The sequence below is a fragment of the Hyperoodon ampullatus genome (genome assembly GCF_949752795.1).
Source record: "Hyperoodon ampullatus genome assembly, chromosome: 5".
Classification (NCBI taxonomy): domain Eukaryota; kingdom Metazoa; phylum Chordata; class Mammalia; order Artiodactyla; family Ziphiidae; genus Hyperoodon; species Hyperoodon ampullatus.
Window position 1 is genome coordinate 115664005 of NC_136918.1, and position 22159 is coordinate 115686163.

At 34.5% G+C, this 22159-nt stretch overlaps 1 protein-coding gene across 1 annotated transcript in view; it reads right to left on the reverse strand.

Annotated features, from left to right (window-relative positions):
* Positions 1-22159, reverse strand: part of ROBO2 (roundabout guidance receptor 2) — a gene marked incomplete at both ends in the record, with an annotated part of 582120 nt that overhangs the window by 134282 nt on the left and 425679 nt on the right. The window contains one exon of the mRNA XM_079704897.1: positions 11469-11607. Within this exon, the coding sequence (XP_079561023.1) occupies positions 11469-11607 (139 nt within the window). The remainder of the gene's footprint in view (positions 1-11468; positions 11608-22159) is intronic.

Consider the following 22159-nt stretch of genomic DNA (forward strand, 5'->3'; position numbering starts at 1 on the left):
TTTCCCATGAACCCTGACATAGAATCAATTTCTAATTTAAAAAAAACTCCACATTTTTCTTTGTACTGCTATTTGCATTAATATCCGTGTTGGTGTGTTCACAGGAAATACTCCAATGTAATCCACTAGCTAGTTTTTAAACAACTTCCTACCAGGTATGCCTACCTCCAAACTTTCTCTGCTCCAAGCTACACTACATATAAATGTAAGAATCAATTTTCTAAACGTAGAAACAAGAATATATTTCTATTCAATGTGTTTAGTGAATCCCCATTTCACAGTGTGTTCAGTATAAACACTTCACTTGGGATTAGATGCTTTCATAATAAAGCCTCAACTAACCTTGCTGGCCTTAAGTGCCACTCCACTACGCTCCAGGGAAACTGAACCACAAATTGTTGGCCTACACTTTCCACCACCAGAGCTTTTTCATCCTGCTTCCATCTCTTGGAATAGTCTTCTTTCCACTTATAGAAATTATATTCTTCCTTTCAGACCCATTTCTAGTGTCACATGGGAATACAGACACTTTTGTTTTCTGAAACCCTAAAGAGTCTTGTACATCATAGTCTGTATATAATTTTCCTTATTTAATAATTAATGTTTTTATATCGCATACTTTCCTCTAAAATTCTTACCTTCCTTAGCAAATTCTTGAGAGCAAACTCATTTTTTTTTAATATGATGGGATATCAACACATAGAAATGTTTAATTGATGTCTGTGGTTACTTTTGAAATAATTCATGAAATATAAATAATATTTTATTAGTCTACATTGAATATTTTCATTATTCCTTTGAGATAATTGATATCTTACTATAAATTATGTCCAAAATATTTTCTTTCAGTCTCTTTATGAAATCTCAAATAAAGGTAAAAGTCTTGATTGACTTTTTTGTTTCTGCTCTATGTGCTGTAAATATTTGGACAAAACTATTAGAAAATGTGAGTCAATGAATGGAATATTTATAGTTTTCATTGAACATTTTTTATAACAAGTGCCATATGTTGTATGAATTGCAATGACAGAGAATACTCACCCAGATATTCTTTATAAAAGTGCTAAATGCCTGTATAGTCGATGAAATGAGTTGAAAGATATTATAATAACCTTTGCAATTGTGACAGTTATGCTCATAAGAATAACTAGCAAAATTTCTGCACTGAGATTTTGTCACAAGGCTATTACATAGATCTTTTCAAAAAAATTTTATAAAATTTTATATTTTGGCCACACTGCGGTTTACAGGATCTCAGTTCCCTACCAGGGATCGAACCTGGGCCACAGCACTGACAGAGCTGAACCCTAACCACTAGGCAACCAGGGAACTCCTTAAGGCTATTCTACAGATCTATATGATTGATCAATCCCCTTCTCAGAAGAAACTTCTGGTACTTGAATTTATTGGCAAATGTTCACTGTGCCCCAATCACAACTCTCCCTGTCTAAATATGGTCTTTTAGAATGAAGCTCCAATGAGTTAATACCGTGTACCAACTAAAATAGATTTCACTAAAAATTGTTTCTATTGTGGTGGAGTATATTCTTAGTGTGCTTTGGAAGCATTCTCTTATCTTTTTTTTTTTTTTTTTTTTTTGCGGTACGCGGGCCTCTCACAGTTGTGGCCTCTCCCGTTGCGGAGCACAGGCTCCGGACGCGCAGGCTCAGCGGCCATGGCTCACGGGCCCAGGCGCTCCATGGCATGTGGGATCTTCCCGGACTGGGGCACAAACCCGTGTCCCCTGCATCGGCAGGCGGACTCTCAACCACTGCGCCACCAGGGAAGCCCAGCATTCTCTTATCTTTTATCTCTGACAATTGTATCTTTTTCACACACTAACAAAGATATAATACTCATTCACATTGTCATTGTAATACTGGGTCTCAAGTTATTATTTGTTTTTTTTCCCCCTTTGTCTTTCAATTCATACCAGTTGACGTGAATATGTGGGTCAAGCAGCAACTTTCCCAAAGGGACTATTATAAGAAATAAAAAATATATATATGTTTGTAGAAAATATAAAGTCTGGAACACAGTCCTGCCTTCCAGTTTAAAACCATCCATGGAACTGTTGATAATCAAATATTATCACGAAAATATTAAAAAATACTCTTTTAGTAAATTCAAAATTGCCCTGAGAAAGAAAAGATGAGTTAAAGTATCATGCCCTGGAAGAGTTCATAGTTCTAGTATTTATCCTTTACTCACTCTATTTAATTCACTTGGCAAACATTTCTTTAGCTTCTAATGTGTTTCTCGTGACTTTATTTGTTTTCCAGATACACTGTTGTGAAGAACACAGATATATTAAGTTAAAGTGTTCTGTGAGAATAAAGATAGTTATAAATTCTATTTCAATGAGCAGTGTAAAATAAATTTTTTAAAGATGAAAAAAATTTATTTGATATGATATAATGGACTTATTTATCGCTTATAAGTACCATTATAATGAAGATTATAAAATCTTTATTATGTACTTTACTACACAGATATATTTTGTGAGTTTCTGATGAAAGTGACACTTCTAAATGTTCCAGGTGTTTACTAAGCTGTATTTTCCTAATCTTCAATCCCAAATGGAAAATGGAAAAAAGTTGTTCCCATCCAGTACCTCAAAGTAGTGGTCAAGAGTGTGGACTTTGGAGCCAGAAATCCTAGACCCCTTACTAAGTGACTTTGTCATACTTAACCTCATTATACCTCATTTTTCCCATTTGTAATATTGGAATAATAATAGTATTTACATCACATCCTAAGGATAAGTGTATTAATGTAAAATGCCTAAAGTAGGTCTGATATAGAGTAAGCACTCTGTAAATATAATTTATTAATATTATATTTATGGGAAAGGAAAATGCAATTAAAAACAACTCTTTTGATTCAGTACTAGACTTTTAAAATAAAGTCTAATAAACTTTTTAAGTAAAGTTTTTTGTTTTGTTTTGTTTTTTGCGATATGCGGGCCTCTCACTGTTGTGGCCTCTCCCGTTGCGGAGCACAGGCTCCGGACGCGCAGGCTCAGCGGCCATGGCTCACGGGCCCAACCGCTCCATGGCATGTGGGATCTTCCTGGACCGGGGCACGAACCCGTGTCCCCTGCATCGGCAGGCGGACTCTCAACCACTGCGCCACCAGGGAAGCCCTAAGTAAAGTTTTTAAATAGACATTTTAGATAAGCATTCAGGGTCAAAAACAATTTTGAATTAAAAAAAAAAAGCCCATTTACACATAGAAATCTGAGAAGATATATGCAACACATAAAAAGTAGATGCCATTGGTAATGGTTGTATGAGTAATTTTAATATTCCTTTTTAGGCTCATTCATTTCAAATCTTAGGGATTTTTTTCTTCTAAAAATGTATTATACTTTTTAAATCGTTTTGCATTGTTGCCATTCATAGATTCATACCATTTTGGAATTTAAAGGTACTGCAGAAACTATCCAAGGCAACTTACACATTTTGCGGATGTGGACTGTGGTACTCAGACATGTAACATAAATTGTTTAAAATAACATGATGCGTTATGACAGGGCTGGGATAAGAATGTTGATCTCCTAAATTCTAGTTAACCTAGCAGCTCCACATTACGATTCAATTTATTAAGAATAACAACAGAAAAAGATAAACAAACAACCGGAACTTTATCTTAATTTGAAAAGCCTGTGGAGTAATTAATTCACCTAAGTGATTCTAACCACAAATTGTCTTATAAAGGCAAGGATTTGTGTTGATACAGTCAATTACATAACTCTTCCCTTTATTTAGTTATTTATTTAGTTAAGGCAAGAACCCAGGTATGAGAAAGAGCGTCTCTAATGATAAACATCCAGTATATCCACCCTTGGGATATGGTGTGATGTGACAACTATCTCATCTCCTGGTAAGCGTTTGGTCTGTCCTCCTTTTTGGGCTAAGGTAAAATGTTGCTCTGGTCCCGACCTTAGCCTAGCTGAATATTCTAATATGCCACACTTTGATGGACAAAGCACACCTGCTGTGGCTCCTGGTGGGACGACACTCACATGCCAGTGACAGGTGGCACTCAGACAGATCCTTTGCTTTGCAAACTGGCACCTGGTCTTGGCTCTGCCCTCACACAACACAAGAGCTGCCAGTTAATGGACAGCAGAGCATCTCTGACTTCAAGGCATTTCTTAGTCCAAGTGGTCCCAGCTTGTTAGTTGACCACTGGCCAGAACCCAAATTGCGTGCCAGTTCCTGCATTGTTCCTTAGCAGAGATTCTCAACAGATGGGCCAGTGTGGTCACAGGACGAGGCAACTTGTACTCCCCACCCTAGGTGGCAATTAGTTTTGTGTTAACAGCAACTATTAGCACCTATTTGATGAAAACACAGAAAAAATACCATTTTGGCATCCCTCTGAAAATTGCTAATTAATTCTGTTTATAAACAAAATCTATATTTTCAGCTTCCAAGGAGGGAAGCTTGACCTGGTCCAACTTTAGATTTTCAAAACACTGGGACATTTTATGTGAGGGTTATGCAATTGGTCTAAAAACTACCCTTAATAGCAATGCTATACAGTATTCCTATAAAGTTGCTCATAATATAGTGTTTCTAACCAATTATGTAAAATTTTATCTAAAATGTAAAATTTGTAAGGGGCTCAATTCCATAAACAATTCATAATCACATAATTATAGAGTCCATTAGTTTAAAATACAGGTTTCATGTTGGACAGATACTAAGTCAGGTCCTGGCCCTAACACATATTAATGTGTGTCTTTGGAAACAACTTCTTTAAGCTATTTCCACATACCTCAAATGGGAGTAATATTATTCTGGAACATTAAGCTTTAAAATAATGAATTTAATATATGCAAAAATCATTTAGAAGAATGCATGGCAAATAGTAAGTCCTCCAATAATACTTGCTTTAATCATTACATAATCTTCTTACAAAGATTATGAAAGATGGTGATTTTCTTATTACCAGTGGACAAAGATACAGGTAATGTGTGAAATTTGAAGTTCCCAACCCAGATAACTGATTGCACTGGGGTTAGAATATAATATCTGGACCATGTTCAATCTCCCAGAGGTAGAGAAGAGGGTGACAACTTTTAGGCTTGGCAAACGGGCTGGAAAAATTTATAAATAAACCTATATGATTTAAAAGAAAAAGTGATATCTCTTAAATCAATAATATTTTATGTGTTTCTTTGGAAATCAATTGGCCAGAGAAAGGAGAATTGGGATTATTTCATGAAAATTATATACTCTGTATTTTTTAGCATTAACTATGTTTTCTTTGTAGTTATCTACATAACTAATAAATACCACCAATCAGTAAGATTTATAAAACTGAGGCACCTGTTATGTACAGTGTTTACAGTGCTCTGAATAAGTTATATCATTTTAATAACCTTTTGAATTAGAATGGATGGCATAATTATTCACCCTGTACAAATGAGTCAAAGTATAAGTTAATCATTAGTCCCAATGCATTGCTGGTCCATATCTTCAGGATGTAAAACACAAAGAGTTTAAATAGCTTCTTCAAGGTCACACTCCTAGTTAGTGGTAGAGAAATCTGTTGAACATCATTTCCAGAACATGCGAGTATAACTAAAGGGATAAATGATCAAACAGTGTCAGAACAAGGCTAAAATCCAACATCCCTGACAATGACCTAAATATTCTTTGTTATTGGTTGCTCTATTAAAAGATCCCACAATAATGGTCCAGGCAGTTCTAATTATTTTTTCAAGCAGAAATGGCTAAAACATCTGTATAGCTGAAAAATCATAGAATTTTCATTTACACTTTTCCTTATATTTCTAAATCTTAGGGACCAGTCAATTTTTTCAAATGCCACATACAATATTTATATACATTGCTTTTCTCCTGCTCTCAGGTTTTTTTCCTTCTTTTTTGAAAACCACTTTAATTGACCAATCTTGACCAGCCAACCTTATCAGCATGGTTATTTATCATGAGCCCAAATTACCACATGTCCTTGAAACACACACTGTATGTGAAGAAGGCTGATCTCCTCAGCAGTGTAGCTTAGCACCTGTTCAGCGTCTCTGCATCCCAGAAGCACATGCTCTAAACAATGGAGCTTCCAAACAATTAATATAAGAACATTTTCCAGGGCTAAGCGAAAAGAGCCACTTAGTGTAAAAATGCCACAAAAAGGGGCCTTATAAGTGGTCCTATTCATGCCTTTTCTTAAGGAATCATGTATTTATGTGAATCTCCCATTTCATGGAACTGAGATCACTAAAAAGTCTCTCTTAAAATAGATTTGCACTTTAGAAAAAGGAATTTGTCAGTTGGTTCAGGAAAATTGATAGAATTTTGCACTATATATCTTGAAACTCTTTTTCTCTAGTCCTTTTTCTATTTTTATGAAATATTCATGAATTATATCCACTATGTGAAAGCCATCAACTGCATTTAGAAGTCGCAGGCATACATAAGAATGTAAATGACATATTTTATTCCTTTTTTTCTGTGACAAGCTATTATGAACATTCCTTTCTCTACGCTAGATCCTTATTGAGAAAGTTAGTGTCACTTTAGAGTTAGTTTAGAAAATAAATAAAAATGAAATAAAAAATATCGTGGACCTCACTAGTGGTGGTATACTGATATAGGATTGATGCAAGGTGTTAAATTTCCTGTTTATAGTCCTTCAAAAGATTGCTAATAATTACCTGAAATACAAACTGTACAGACAAACCCAGATAAGAAAACATAGTTGAATTAATCATACTACTTCTTACCCAAATTCTGAGAAGAGATATTTTTATTCTTCTCACAAATATAAATTGAACAGAAAATTGTAGCATTGGTAAATTTCAATTTTATTGTTATGTCTTTGGTTGTAAATGATTAGTATTCTGTTTCTTTTATATTAGTACATGCTATTTTTCATAAAGCTTCAGCATATATATACTTTTTTCATTATAAAATATACAATATCCCTATGCTATGATGGAACATTGCCTCAGTTATCATAAATACTGGCAATTTCTATCACATGAAACACTTTTTGATAAGTACTAATTAGCAAAAAGCTCTAGGTTTGCCTGAGAAAAAAACATGCAGCACCCAAGCAAGACACTAGAATTACTTCATTTTTAACTTTCATTAATGTATTCAGTATGTGAAGACTTTCCTACATCACTCAATTTGATCAACATAAAATAAAAAATAATAACAGCATACTTACCTTGCTTAAAGTGACTTCCTTTTCACAGCCTATCAATGGCACTTAATAAATACAATAGGCACTTAATAAACATAGGTAAACCTTAAAGTGTTTCTTCTACAATTTCAATTATGCCTTGAAAAAACAGTTTTTTTTAAAACACATAATCATTATGATCTACGAAATGTCTTTCCCTTATCTCCTCATTTTGTTCCCCCTACCCACTTTATTTTCACAGTAGTGTGTAAAATTCTTATCCCAAATAAATGAGTCGTTGTGCATTTATTTGAGCACATAACGTATTGAGACTCTCTGGTGAAAAAGATATTGATACCTGGCACAATCACAAAAAAAGCCGTGACCTTTCTCTTCCTGAGATCGTCAATTGTGATATAGCAGTATTGTAAGATGTTTCTGCAAATGTAACCAAGCAGGATCCTATGAGGCCTTCCTATGACAAGCTCTCCCCCATATCCTCTGCTTTAGCTTCTCTCTGAAGTACCTAGATAACAGTACCTGATGCACATTTCCTGAGCTGTTTGAGAGATGTGAAAACCCCCCACCAACTGGAAGATGTTAACTACTTGATGACCATGAGCACGTAGGCCCAGGCCTCCAGGAGCCGAAGACTGATAATGTTAATCCCTGTGGTATCAACCTTTTACCTCATCATCAGCCAGTCAGAGAACTGTGCATGAGCTGATCACATACCCTGCGACCCCCTCCCTCACCTGGCTTTTAAAAATGCTTGGCCAAAACCCATCGGGGGACCTTGGGGGTTTTTTAGAGCATGATCCACTCCTCTCCTTGCATGGCCCTGAAATAAACCTTTCTCTGCTCCAAACTGTGACACTTAGGTTTGTTTGGCCTTGCTGTGTGTTGGGCACGTGAACTTGCCCTCACACAAGAAATTAACATTTTAACAGTAGCATATATAAAATGAAGGCTCTCTTCCTATTTTGTCCCCTTTTTATATGGAAAATGTCTAAATAAATAATTTTTCCCTGGTTGGGCATCAGGGTTATTGTTAGACTTGGCAATTGCTATTTACCAACCTCACCAAAATATTTATCTAATCAAAAAATGTCTTTAATAAAACTCACCAATGGTAAGTTGTAATTTCATTAACGATGGTTACTGAGAAAGGTCAGAAATTTCGGGCTAAATCAAAGAAAGAGGTATACGGGTACTACTTAAAAACTGTCTTCACAGTGAAGAAAAAAATACTCCTTTAATTCATCTCTGGCTACTGAAAGGTTGGCACAGATATCTTCTTCTGTGTTGAAAGTTTAAATAGCTATCACAGCATTTCATAAATTTAAACTTGAATTGAAAAGCTTTTCTTGTCTCCAAAAGAAAAATAGTCACATATTACTTACGTAGTAATTACAGGCTATGCAGCTGCCCTACAGAGCTTTACTATAAATGTGTTAAGCATGAACCACTACACAAACCTTATTCAAATTGCATTAAATGTTAAGCCAAAGAAATGTCATCCTCCACACCACTCCACACAATCTCTTACACAAGAACAATGGCCATCTCCCTAGTCTGAGACCTAAATAATGTAATAGAATCAATGTTGATTTAGGCTATGGTTGGGTAAGTCATTACCGTTATTCCTCACCAAGCAAAAAGGTCTCCTTCCCCCTCATTATGCATATGTGAAGCTTATGCTAATGCATACAAATCTAAGAGTGAATAAGCTTCTTTGAAATACCATCTAAAGATTGAGATTTAAAGAAAAAGTACATGGCTTCTATCATGATAAAAGTACTGACCTCAATTTCTACATTGCACTGATCCTTGCTTTAAGCCTTTCTAACATACAATTTAAAGCTTACACAGCATTTCCATTTGCCTAATACTTTAAAAATATTTAGCTGGTCACACAAAGCACTGTAGTCAAATCATGCCAGTAACAGAAGAATAAAGAGGACAAACTTATGAAATGTTTTAAGGAAAGTTGGTAGAGGTATGATTTCAAAAATTTCAACTTTGTCTTTAGAGGCCTTTATATCAGCCATTCTAAATAGGCAGTTTTAATGCTGTTGTTTGATTTGTATGTATTATTTGAGCTCAGAAGCAAATGAATATGGCAAGATTTGGAGAATATTGTGGCAAACAAAGCTGTCAGCTTTAACGACCTAACACCTAGAGCAATCTGGGAACAAATCAAACTGGGCTTAAGTTGTATTTTACCTTAATTCAAAGACATAGATGCATTAAAATGTAATACACCCTTACCACTTTCTACTTTCTCAACTTTTGTCAATAGGATCCTATTTAATGATTAAAAATATCAGGATCACCAGGGATGTAATGTGAATATCATGTAACCCCTGATAATCATGTGACAAAAAGGGCACTCTCCATGACTTTCTTCCTGAAGTCCCAGAAAGCCAGTCTAATCATGAGAAAACACTAGACAATCCCAAGTTTGGGGAACATTCTTAGGATATCTGTCCAGAACAGTCTTAGGATACTTAAGACTTGTCAAGGTCATAAAAACAAGGAAAGACTGAGAATCTGTCATAGAACAGAGGAGACTGGGAAAACATGACAACTTAATGCAATATCCTATAATATCCAACTAAAATACCCCAGGTAGGATCCTGGAGAAAAAGGAAGACTGGTGAAATCAAAATAACATATAAACTTTAATTATCATGTATCAGCATTTGTCTATTATGAGTTACAAATCTTTTATATTTGTTAAGATATTAACAATAGGGGAAACCAGGTATAGGGTAGATGGGAATTCTCTGTACTATCTCTGTAACTTTCTGTAAATTCAAAATTATTCCAAAATACAAGATGTTTTTATGGACATGCTATTTATTTCTACTAATTGAAAATTAATCTTTGTCTACAGTAATTTTACAGTATAATTAATCTCTTAGTCTTACATCAACATTTTAAAATTATACATGAAGTGCCCTCAAATTTGTGGAAAGTTATTGAGTATACACAGAAGATGGACTCCAATACCTCAATTCCATGACCTCTACTTGCTTTTCAACCTGCTTCCCCACTGAGAGAGTTTGAGGAGGCTCACATTCACTAACCTCTCCTAATAATATGCTTTAAAACTAGGTGTCTGACAGCAAAGTGAGAAAATAAACATAGTCAACTTTCTCTACCATTTAGGCCAAAAAGCTATGCAAAGTAAAATTTTCACTTGTCTCTTTCCTATAGATTGCAAAGAACCTGTCACTATTAAAAATGTTTGGTCCATTTGAAGCCAGTGTTGTTGATGATGTGACTTTAGAAAGTATAGTATCAGAGACCTAGGGATATGTAAAAATGAGATTTTGAAATGAATGTATAAATTCAGGAAAGAATCGATAGCAGTGCCAGTGAAAGCACAAAAAAACTCAATTTGATTTCTGTGAAAGCATGTTTACTTTCAGTCAGTTGAATGAAACCTAATTTCTTTTTTAGGAAAGAAAATTAGCAAAAAAAGCAGGATGTGAAACTTTTTGCAGACCCTGATTGTAGTAGGTGTGATGGCTGTAGTTTCTGAAGGTAGGACTAGGATGAAGTCAAAAGAAATCTTATAGCTAAATATGCTTGTTACATAGAAAAAAACATACTTGAATGATTTATTTGATCATAAAAGACAAGGTCCTGGGAGAATTTAGACTACAAAAAAGTTTTATTTTTATTTTTATAAAAGATGACAAGCATTTCTGGACTTACCCTAGAGAGCTGAGAGATTGGGTTTTGGGTTTGGTGATAAGAATAGAAAAGAGTTGGAAGAGAAGATCTCCATGAAGAGATGGCAAGTGAGAAAGTGACAGGAAGTCCTTAAGTGAAAAATTCCCTATGTGGATAGCTATGTGCCTTTTCCTTATTGTATTGAATGAGATCCATTGTTTACTGCAGACCCTACAGTCTGCTACACCCAGCAGCCATGGCAACAGAGCAGTAGTTGAAGGGGGCATTTGGGATGGGTGGGTCATTAGAAATTCAGCAGGAACAGAATGGCAGGCCTAGATGGGGCCAGGAGAAGAGAGTGCCTTAGGAATCCTTGATATTGGGGCATAATAGATGGAGTGGAGGGTCAGGCATTTATGTGAAAATTCAATGAAAGAGTGACATCAAAAGCCTGGAGGACTTCAGTATATAAAACAGCAGGTATCTGGCTTTCATATATAAAAATCATGTGTGAAAATAACATACCAAGATATGAGTGTTTGGTGGTACAATGGAGGCTGTCTTTTTCTTTTATAATTATTCAATGGTTATCTAACAATTTTCCATCCATATGATGTTCTTACCTTCCTCTTGGCAAGTCTGCGTCATCCTTTTTCCACCGCACAGTTGGTTGAGGATCTCCTTGGACCTGACAACGAAACTCTACAGCTTCTTCCTCCAGCACCACCTGGTTAATTGGCCTCCTGAGAAATGCGGGTCGTTCTTAGGGAAAAAAAAAAACAGTAAAATAAAATGAATGTTGTGCATACTTCAAGTGTATTATGAAAAAAAGCATAGAAAATATGTGGTTTACTTTTGGTACATAGGTACCTAATTTTATAGCTCAACTATGTCTTGATAAGGCCTTACAGATCCAACATAATTGTATATGATAAAATATTTTTGGAACACATAAATAACTATGGTTTGCATATAAATCCATACAATCTGTTGGAAAATATTAAATTTAATCTTCTGTGAATTTCTGAGATAAATCATGCGGAACTTGTCATAAAAAACCCTGAACAATGAATTCCAAAGAAACAAGGAAAGAGATGATTATCTTAATCCATTAAAATGACTCAGAGTGGGAAAACTGAAAGTTGAAACTAATGGAAAATATCAAAAAGGAAATAAATATTAATATTCCATCAAGAATGCTAGAGAAAACTAAAAACGTTGTGCTCTCAAGATGAGTATTATCTAAATTTTCTCACTAAGGCTATCCATTTGATAAGGACCCAATACTTCCATGAATATTTTCACTTCATATATGATTTTTTTGTCTTAAATTTTTAAAAAATCTGTCAATCTAATTTTTCTTAAATAAAAAACACTATCATTATTAATTATTGTAAACTATTTACTGTCACATACTTTGCTAAGGCTACTTCTAATTATCTTCTCCTAAGTGTTCCAGATACTTGCCCATTTTTATTTACTTAACTTTTCTGTTTATTTCTCTAGTATTCTGTTTTAGTGTTTCTGCCCTTTAGTCTTTTGTTGTTAATCTGTACCTAGCACTGTTAATCTGCATTCTAACACTCTTCTAAATAAAGCCTGGAAAAAATAAATTCCTGTCCATAAGAATCTTACTATTGAAGAGAAGTATAAAACAAAATGTAGTTTTACATATCTGTAAACACTTCAATCTCTTGTCTAGTTTCCTCTCTTTTTTATAATGATCTGATTCTGATACAGGAAAAATCACCATTTAAACTTTTCTTAGCCCATGTCTCTCAATCATAAGGAAGTCCAATATTGCTACTTACTGAAGTAGGAAGAGAAGTCAAGGAAAAGAAAAATGAAATCCATAGGGAGTTGACACAATTTATGGCCATATGGCCATATTTAGTCACTTAGAACTTTAGTTTCAAACCCAATTTAAGAATGTGAATACAGTGGCACAAAAACTGAAACATATTTAGCAAGAAATCTTTAAAGAAAATAAATCACATCAAATAACATATGCTGAGTATAGACTGGAAGTATATGATTTTACTGACTAAATAAAGACCCATATTTATGAAACAAATGCATAAGCTACAAAAGCATATTTTACTGCAATAAAGTCAACAATCATTGGTATTCAGAAGGAAGACAACTGCATCTGTCCACAGGGCAGCCGACAGTAGGGATCAAAATTTTCTTTAAACACAGACAGACATGCACATGCTCAAGTATCTGTACAGTGGGGCCCCCAAACCCCAAGCCATCAAACAAGGCTCATGGACTTTATCATGGAGAGGTTTTATAATGCAGGATTTAGAAATAATCCATATAGACTTGAGGGAAAAGTTTGCTTCAAAAGATTTTAGGTGGTCAGAAACAATTAGCAGTTAAGTGTGCCCCTTTGACCACAGAACAAATCTGCAAGTTGGATAGAATTACTTAGTGTTCTCCTTTGACCACTGGACACTGTGTGCTCCAAACTATCTTAGTGCCTGCATAGTTCATATTGAGCTACTGTTTTTGGCAGTATATAGGCAATAGGATCAGTATCTTCTTATGAGTGTTTGGAATATTAACAGAAAAAGATGAGTCATTAGCATAGAAAGCAGGATTGATTTCTTCTTTGCTATCACTTAGGGATATTCATCCAGCTTATCAAAAGCTGCAGTAACCCAATATTAAAAGAGATCCAAGCCACTGTTGATATCACTAATGAATGAGAAATCATCTGTCAGGCTATCTCTCCTTCTCCCTCCGATTTTAAAGGGGGAATTGTCCTAAAACTTGGCATATGGATGAGTAAGCTAAGAGAAGTCTTCCCCTCATCCACTCATTCATTCAGCACATGTTAATGCAGCTTCTCCTATGCCAGGTTTCGAGCTTGGTAGCTGGTGAAGAGCCAGCAGCTTGGTTTCATCAGAAAAGTGGTGAGAGATGAAACTAGTTAGTTGGTAAATGGTGAGACAATGATGGGCCTTCTATACCACGTCAAGGAATGTGAGCTCTGCCCTAAAGGTGATAGACAGATGTTGAAAGATTTTAACTAAGGAAGCAGCATTTTTAATAAGCATATGAAAACAATCATGTTGGCAGATCTGTGAAAAATGAATTAGAAGAGAATATGAAGCAGTGAATTAGGTCAAACAGTTAGTGTAAGAAATTATTTCAACTTAGAACTGACAGAGTGGTTCTAGGGATATGGAAGAGGGAACAGAATGAAGAGATACCAGAACTGGGTGATCAATCAGATGTGGAAGGAAAGTCTAGAAAGATTCTCAAATTTCCATTTGGCAAACTGGAACAAAGTGGCAGGTAAGGTATGGATATGGTGTGTGACTGTGTCAATCCTTTCATTGCAGATATGGTAGATATGAAAAAAATGGACCCCTTACACTTAAGCCATTGTTAGCCTTCTGTTACTTGAAGTCAAATTCATTCATAATTAATATGGTAAAGGAGGCTACTTATATTACAGAGAGGAGAAAATAAATATGATTACATCTATAGACATAGAGAACCTGTGGATTAAAAAAAATTCTAAATAAAGAAGGAATCACAAGAAACTTCTTAAATATAATGAAGATATTTTATCAGAAACTAAATGCAAAAATTATTCTTTAAAAGTAATATACTAAAGTCATGCCTAATACAATCAGGAACAAAATGGACATGCTGACATTAATAATCAGTAAGAAGAAGAAGGAAAGTGTGAGTATTGGAGAAGAACCAAAATAGTCATTACTTGCAGACACTCCACAATACAAATAATACAGAACAGTAACTTCGATCATTGATAACTGCGACAAGAGATAAGAACAATATAGGATCATTGCAGCAATGCTGGCAGTATTGGAAAATCGGGGATTTTAGGAGAAATTGTGGCAAAATCATACCTTGGGATGTTAATGCTATCTCTGCATCTCTCTCTCTAACATGGAAAATTCTCATGGCATGATGCCGACTACAAAGTAAATTGCATAAGAGTATATAGATTAGTTCCACTACCTTGGGATGTTAATGTTATCTCTGTATCTCTCTCTCTAACATGGAAATTTTTCATGGCATGATGCTGACTACGAAGTAAATTGCATAAGAGTATATAGATTAGTTCCACTAAACTACACATGAATATCTTCAGGCAAAGTTATTGTATGTTTCCTTTAACATGCCACCAGTCACAAAATTGCAACATATGAGTATATTTAGTTCAAAGAGCAAACTTTGAAAGCGTTGCCACAAAACTAAAATTATCTCTTCGTTCAGAGGACACCATTAGGGTCCTTGAGGATTTTTTTGGTTATCATACCTGTTCTAAGTCCCACTGTCTTGTATGGAGACACGTGGAAGCACCTGATTTACAATTTCAAGAAGGAAGAAAGTTATGGGGTTCCCTGCTGCTGTTCTGATGAACGAAGTAGGGGTGGAGAACTTTGCAAGGAACTTTGTCTATTCTCTTCTGCCCTCAAGCAGAGTTTAGTTGCCTAGCAACTAGATAACCACAGGAGACTATGTGGTATAGAATTTTTGGAAGCCTAACATTGGTTTATGGTGGAAAATGCAATTCAATTGATAAAAAAAAAATGGACAATGCAAAGAATAACCCAGAAGAAAGTCATTTGCATATACATGGTACATCAGAAAGGGTTTTATACCTGAATGTACCTGAGGTTGTGCCTTCCAACAAAGTAACATTGAAATTTACCAATTCATTGGAATTTGGTCACAACTTTTAAAAAATTGTTCTGAGAATTTCCATAGCACCTGTTGCAGCAATTATCTCTAAATTGTGTTATTCATTATTTCAGTTGTTTTCTGCTAATTATATTAAGTTCATCTTCTACTTTGTAATTTTAACAGCCCACAACAAAACAGTATGTTAAAAACTGTAGATTTGCTTAACATTTATTTAGATGGAAAGACATTTTTTGGTAGGAATTATTTTCAGTTTACTTAACTAGACTTTATTTCCAGAAAATCTGAGAATCAAAAATATGAGTATTCAAGACTAAATAAGTTATACAGGCAGAAATGTATTTTTAAATGCTTTGCCTTTGCAGGGGCTACTGCTACCATAGCCAAACACAAAACCACACCCCTTTCAGACGCAAATTACAAAAATTACAAGGAATTATCTTGGGGTTTACTGTTTTGTGTAAAAATCATCTGCAAATAATGTAGTTAGAAGGATTGGAAAGTAAGATGACAAGAGAAGCATCCAGCAAGTCGATAACTGACCACATTCAATACCCATTAATGCCCCATGAAGTTTGTACTCCATGAAGCTCTGTACAACTACAATAAATATACATGAAACATCTCGAACTACTGACTAACAAGCAAACCAAATTTTAAGGCATGTCAAAATAAGGTCACTGATTTTTCTATGTTGTTACCTTATGGCTGATCACACATTGAAACACGGGTAGACATCTCAAGGGCTATTTGCTGAAGGTTTATCAATGAGATTAGAGTCCCTCTGAATGGCCTGTCCCTTAATTATATAGCCATAGCATGATCAGAGGCAATGTCTTTGCCAATGCAATTAACATTTTTTAATTGTGAGATTAACTGGATTTGAATCACCTGCATAATTTGCTTATAAAGTTAAACTCTCTTGAGATAGCAGTGTTCTTTGGCAGCGTGGTACTATGTAAAGTACAGGTCTCAAGTAGCCAGGTTAATTTAGTTCCAAATTGGCACTGTGGAAAATCCAGCTTCGTATGCAACTGTAATAAAATCAAATGCCAAGTCTCCTTGTGGTTATGTCAATAATACTCAGAAAGCAAAATATTCACTTCAACCCCAAAACCATAAATCTGAAATGTGGTTGCATAATATCTCTTAACTTTCTTACTTACATGCTACAATGAAGGAAATTAAGTGTCCAGAGAACAAATTTCTTTCAACTGTATTCAGTCATTGACTATGGCTGTAAAATTGGCAAAGGCTGTGCTGTGACAGCTATTACTAGGACAACCTTAACAATTTAAAAATAAACTTTGCTTGACATTATAAAAGTAGCATTATGGCAATAATTATATAGGTAGAGTCCATTAAGTCCTCTAAGACCAAAGCTATGCAGTGAAAGCACATGAGACCTAACCACTGCTTGTAAATCTTATCTTAACTTCAGTTGACCCAGAAGGATCTGCCACCCAGTAGTGTCTATTACACTGGAAAGTGAGATGGCTAGTCGTAGTATGTCTCCTTTTTTAAATGGGTATGTGTGAGGGGCAGGGAGTTATGATAGCCATTGAATGTGAATTACTGTTCCCTTCCAATATAGACTGGATGATAATGATCAGTCTGCGTGACTGTGATTAAATAAATCCTTGCTGTACTAATTTCTCTTCTTGCCAAGAATTTTCTTTGTCTGAAAGAAACCATCCTGTGAAGCAAAAGCAAACATAGGTAAATATTCTCAGAGGGAAAAGAATGCCTTTCTCACCATGTTTTAGAGGCAAAGTTTCGTGTTATTGCTGATATGATATGAGAGTCTTACTGAAAGCAGGGGACCTGTCTATTCATTTCCCTACTCTATTTAAACACTCAGAGCCTGGCACATAGTAGGTGTTCAAAAGATATTTATTAAATAAGTGAACAAATGAGAAATATTTTGCTGTTTTAAAGTTTTCAAGTTAATACTATTTAAAAGAACTAAATTGCTCTTAACAATCACATTGATTTTAATAACACCTTATGTTTTAAATTCTTAACTGAAGGCCACAAGTTATCAATAACACAGAGATATTTCCTAAGGTTTGGTTCCGAGATTTCTTCCCTCATAGCTTTGTCTCACAGTATCTCAACTACACTCAGGCCATCAACTATTCTCTCTCACTCAATAACTGAATATCAGTATAACCAGACCCAACCTCTATCCTCATCCCGAAGAAAATAGTCATCTGAAGAAAGCCTCCAATGTAAAAGACAGAACAATGCAGGCGGGAGGTCAGGGAAAGGAACTTAGAAGAAAAGGAGGAATGCATCATGAGAAAATTTTATTTAAGAAAAAGAATATTGTTAAAATCCTGAAATGCAAGATAAGTTAAAACAGCCATGAAATAAGAACAAGATGCTATAAATAAGGAATATTTCAAGAAAAGAAAGATCTAGGAGATTTAACATCACATTAATGAATTTATGCTTGACAGAGAAATGGAATAGAAAAAATGGACAGTATATTTCATTGACTTGTTTGAATAGAACGTTTTTAGATTGAGATTGCTCAGTAAGTGTCGAACCAGTAAAAGAAAAAAGTTCCAAAATGAGGCATGGTATTGAAACATCTCAGAACCATGGGATAAAGAGAAGGTACTAAGTAAAGTTTGGAAAGAGAAAAAAAAAAAGGAAAATGATCACATAGGAATCAAAAGTACAGTAGACTCCTCAACAGTAATGATGGAAGCAAAATGATATTGAAGTGGCGACCTTAATATTTGGAGCAAAAATATTTTTTTAAACTTGAATTCTATAACCAGCCGAAGTATCCATTAAGTTTTGGATTGAATAAAGATAGTTTGGTCTGGAATGTGCTCTAGGCTCTAGTCAAGGAGAAATCAGGAGAGAAACCCTGTTCTGAATATAGGAGTTAAACAAGAAAAGAAAAATACAGGATATAGGAAACAGGGAATCCAGCATCAAAGGAAAAGGAAGATGAATATCAGAATGAAGTTTCTGGGGTAGATCTAAATAGAATCCAGCTTGGTTGGACTGGGAAGAAGTCTGACACCTCCAGGATGGCTGTAGCAAGAGTAGACTTAATAGCTAAATAGAATTTAGAGAATTTTAAACCTTCTGTTGAAGATTTCAAGAAGAATTCATGACAGGCATAGATAAACATAAGTAAAAGGAAAAATGGATTTATTATTAATTCAAAGAAGACCAAATATAGTGCCAGAAAAGTAATGCCATTATAATAGCATAACATTTAGCTCACAGTCAATATTTACAAGGTTATAATAACTTAAATTCTAAATATTAATATAGTCAATGTTTCTAAAGTCAATATACTGAAAAGACAAAGAAGGGAAAAGACAGAAAGAAGGGAAAGTACAGGTGAGAAGTTGGGGAAGGGAGTATAAGTGGGTCAGATCATCATCTTCCCAAATAAGAAGTTAAAATGTATAAAGTTGCAGAATAAGCACACAGAAATATGGAAATAAATCCCAGAAGAAAAAGATAAAACAGGCTTACAGGAATGTTCAAAGATGAGAAATGTGCATGTGTGTATGTGTGTTGGGAGGAGGGAAGGTTGCAAGCTCTTTCTGTATTTCATCATAAGTTTTGCAATACTTCTAATGTCTATTAGAAATGTAACACAGAAAATATTTTTTCATGTATTACTTTTACAAACATTTAAAAATCATTAGGAAAAAAAATCTTATTTTTAGTTGCTTTTTAATGATAGTAAATTCTAGATAACAGATATCCCAAACCTATCTATAACTGGAAATTTAATTATGTACTTCAACTCTAGTTTCTCTGTCTTCAGGATCCCTAGAATTTAATTAACATATGTAAATTGCTACAAAGTATTCTTTATGAAGACATCTAGACTGCGCCATAGATTTTAGTATCCTTCTACACTGTGATGCCTACTTCTAACTTTTAGATTTGGTACTGCCACTTAACTAGGATGTTACTTTATGGTCAGCAAATATTAAAGAAGAACAAACAGCATAGATGATTCAGAGGGTATGGTAGAGTAACATTTTGAAAATTAAGTCACACTGATTAAGACTTTTCTTAAAGTGCAGATTTTTAAAGCATAATTTGCAATTTTCAAACTAAAAAACTTCTAAGTCCAATCCCACTTATTAAAGAGTCAAAATACTTGTAGATGGCTATTGTATTGGTAAAGACCCTTTAACCTTTTCATTCGTTTCCTTGCCATTATAAGTGAATTATATTTTTGAACAATTAAATATCCTCAGTTACTTTTTCTGTATTACATATCTTAAAGGTGGAGTTGCAAAGGACATTTTAAAACTTCCATTTAAAATCTGGAAGAGTACAGAGTTGTCATAGTAGCCAGAGTTTTAGAGGCAGAAGTGTTGCTACATGAAAATATAATTGAGAGAGGAGAGGTAAACTGTCACAAACCAGTTTTACGTTTATAAACCTCCCACCAGACATAGAATATCTAACAACGATGAAATACAGATAGGTTTACTAGAAAACATTTTCTGGATATAGGGCATCAAAATAAACTAAAGAAGGCCTCATTATACATAGCACACTAGTTATTTTATTTTCTCTAAGAATTGGGGAATCAAGGTACAGGAGGGGGTCTTTCCCTTGCAATACTTGTCACAATCTTGATTTAGACCATCACTACTCTTTTTATGTTTTAATTCTAGGTTTGGATGTTGTTTTCTTATCAATTATGGAATTCTGGTTTTTCCCTCAACTTAATACTGTACATAGGTCAGTTCTGACTAGTTTACACCATGAGATAAATGTTTCTCAGCTTCCTAAACAAATTGTTCCAGAAGAACTGCCTGTAGACAAATTCAATCTTTTTGGTTTATAGCTACTTTCAAAATAATTTAGAAGTCCCCCCTGTAACTCCCGACATATTTAGGGATATCCTGTAGTTCTCATCATGTTTTTAGAGAAAGTAGGGTGAATATTTCATAACACAAGTCACATTTGTAAGTCTAATTGGTTGGGTTATAACACTAAACCCTTTCAATTTTCTTCTGAAGGCAATATATACTGCTGTAATGAAACATATTTCTGTTCCAAAGCTGGTGGTAGCTACAGAAGAATAGAGATGAGTGTTTCTTTAAATAGAATAGCTGTACTTGTGGGTTTTCAATGCTAATGTTCAGTGACCGCTAATTTCATATCTTAGCAGGCAAAACTGTATTTTATTCATTACGGAGTGAAACACATTTTGAGACTCTTATACATAGATAACTGCATAAAATGTAAGGGCAAACTGATATTGTCTGAGCTCTCTGTAGGACAGAAATTTACATGCATACTTTGAACAGTTTTATTTTTACTGTTCAATTCCTTTAATGAATTATGGGATACTGGTTTTGTCATTTGGGACTTCAAGCTGCTTAGTATCCACAAGGAGTATTATCAGAGATTACCTGATACTCAGAGCAATTGAAAAGAGAGGCCTGCACTCTAGTACATATTCATAAACCACACCTAACACTCTAAATGTAATGGAAACAATAATATGGCTCTTTTTTTTGCATCGCAGCACGGGATCCCTTTATACCACGGGTGGCACATCCCAAACTGCAAAAGAAGTTTCTTTAGGGATGTATGCCAGATTCTGATGCTACCTCAGTGTGTTCTGGAGTAATGACATAGGATCTTATCATACCATGCACAGATTCAGAAGATTATTTTACTGGCACACAAAAAAAAGTAATTTGAAATTCACAATTATCTCTTGCATTTAAAAAAGAAATCATAATATCTGCAAAAGTGACTCTTTTATTCATATATATAGAGAGATAGATATACACATGCATCTATATATGTGTGTATATATACATATGTGTATGTGAGTGTGTTTGTGTGTATACATATATATTTCCATACAGATACTTGAATGGGACTTCAATGGGACTTCAGTTTCATCTAAAGGAATGTTTCATTTTCCAGCATCTTTAGGATCCCCATTTTCCCCAATTTTCTTCCATTGTATTTCTCTTTCAATTTTCCACAGCTGCCCTGTAGCATTTTCTTTACTATCGTTTAATTGGCCATCTTTACTACCTCCAATTTTCTCCTTTCTAATGCATTCTCCACTATTTCTGTGATACAGATCTAATCACGTTTTCACTAACTAATTGAATTACTCCAGCTAAAGAGTCCTTTGGTTTTTAAGTTGAAGAAACATGAATATTATAACAAAATAGTTGATCAATTTTTTTCTAATTTTGATTGCGTGTGTATAACTAGCAAGCTAGTCTTTCTACCATGAGGTAAAACTGCAAATAGCTCAATCTGAAATTTTTTAAATTAGAAAACAAGTGAAATGGCTATACACTGCACTCTCTAATTTTAAAAAACCTTACCCTGTGTCATGCACATAATAAATACTTGATAAATGCATCACAATGGAACGAGTGATAAACTTTAAATGTATATAATCTCTCAAATAGATTTTGAGAAAGGACAGTTTTTTACATCCTGATGAAAGGCAAAATCCTATAAATATATATGAATAACGTAGGTAAATTAATGTTTCAAAAGTTTAATTTTCTTCACATCAAAGATTTCATCTGAAAGACAGAACCAGAAAACCAGACAATTCTAGTCTATTGAGCTCACCACAAGTCATAAGTACTGT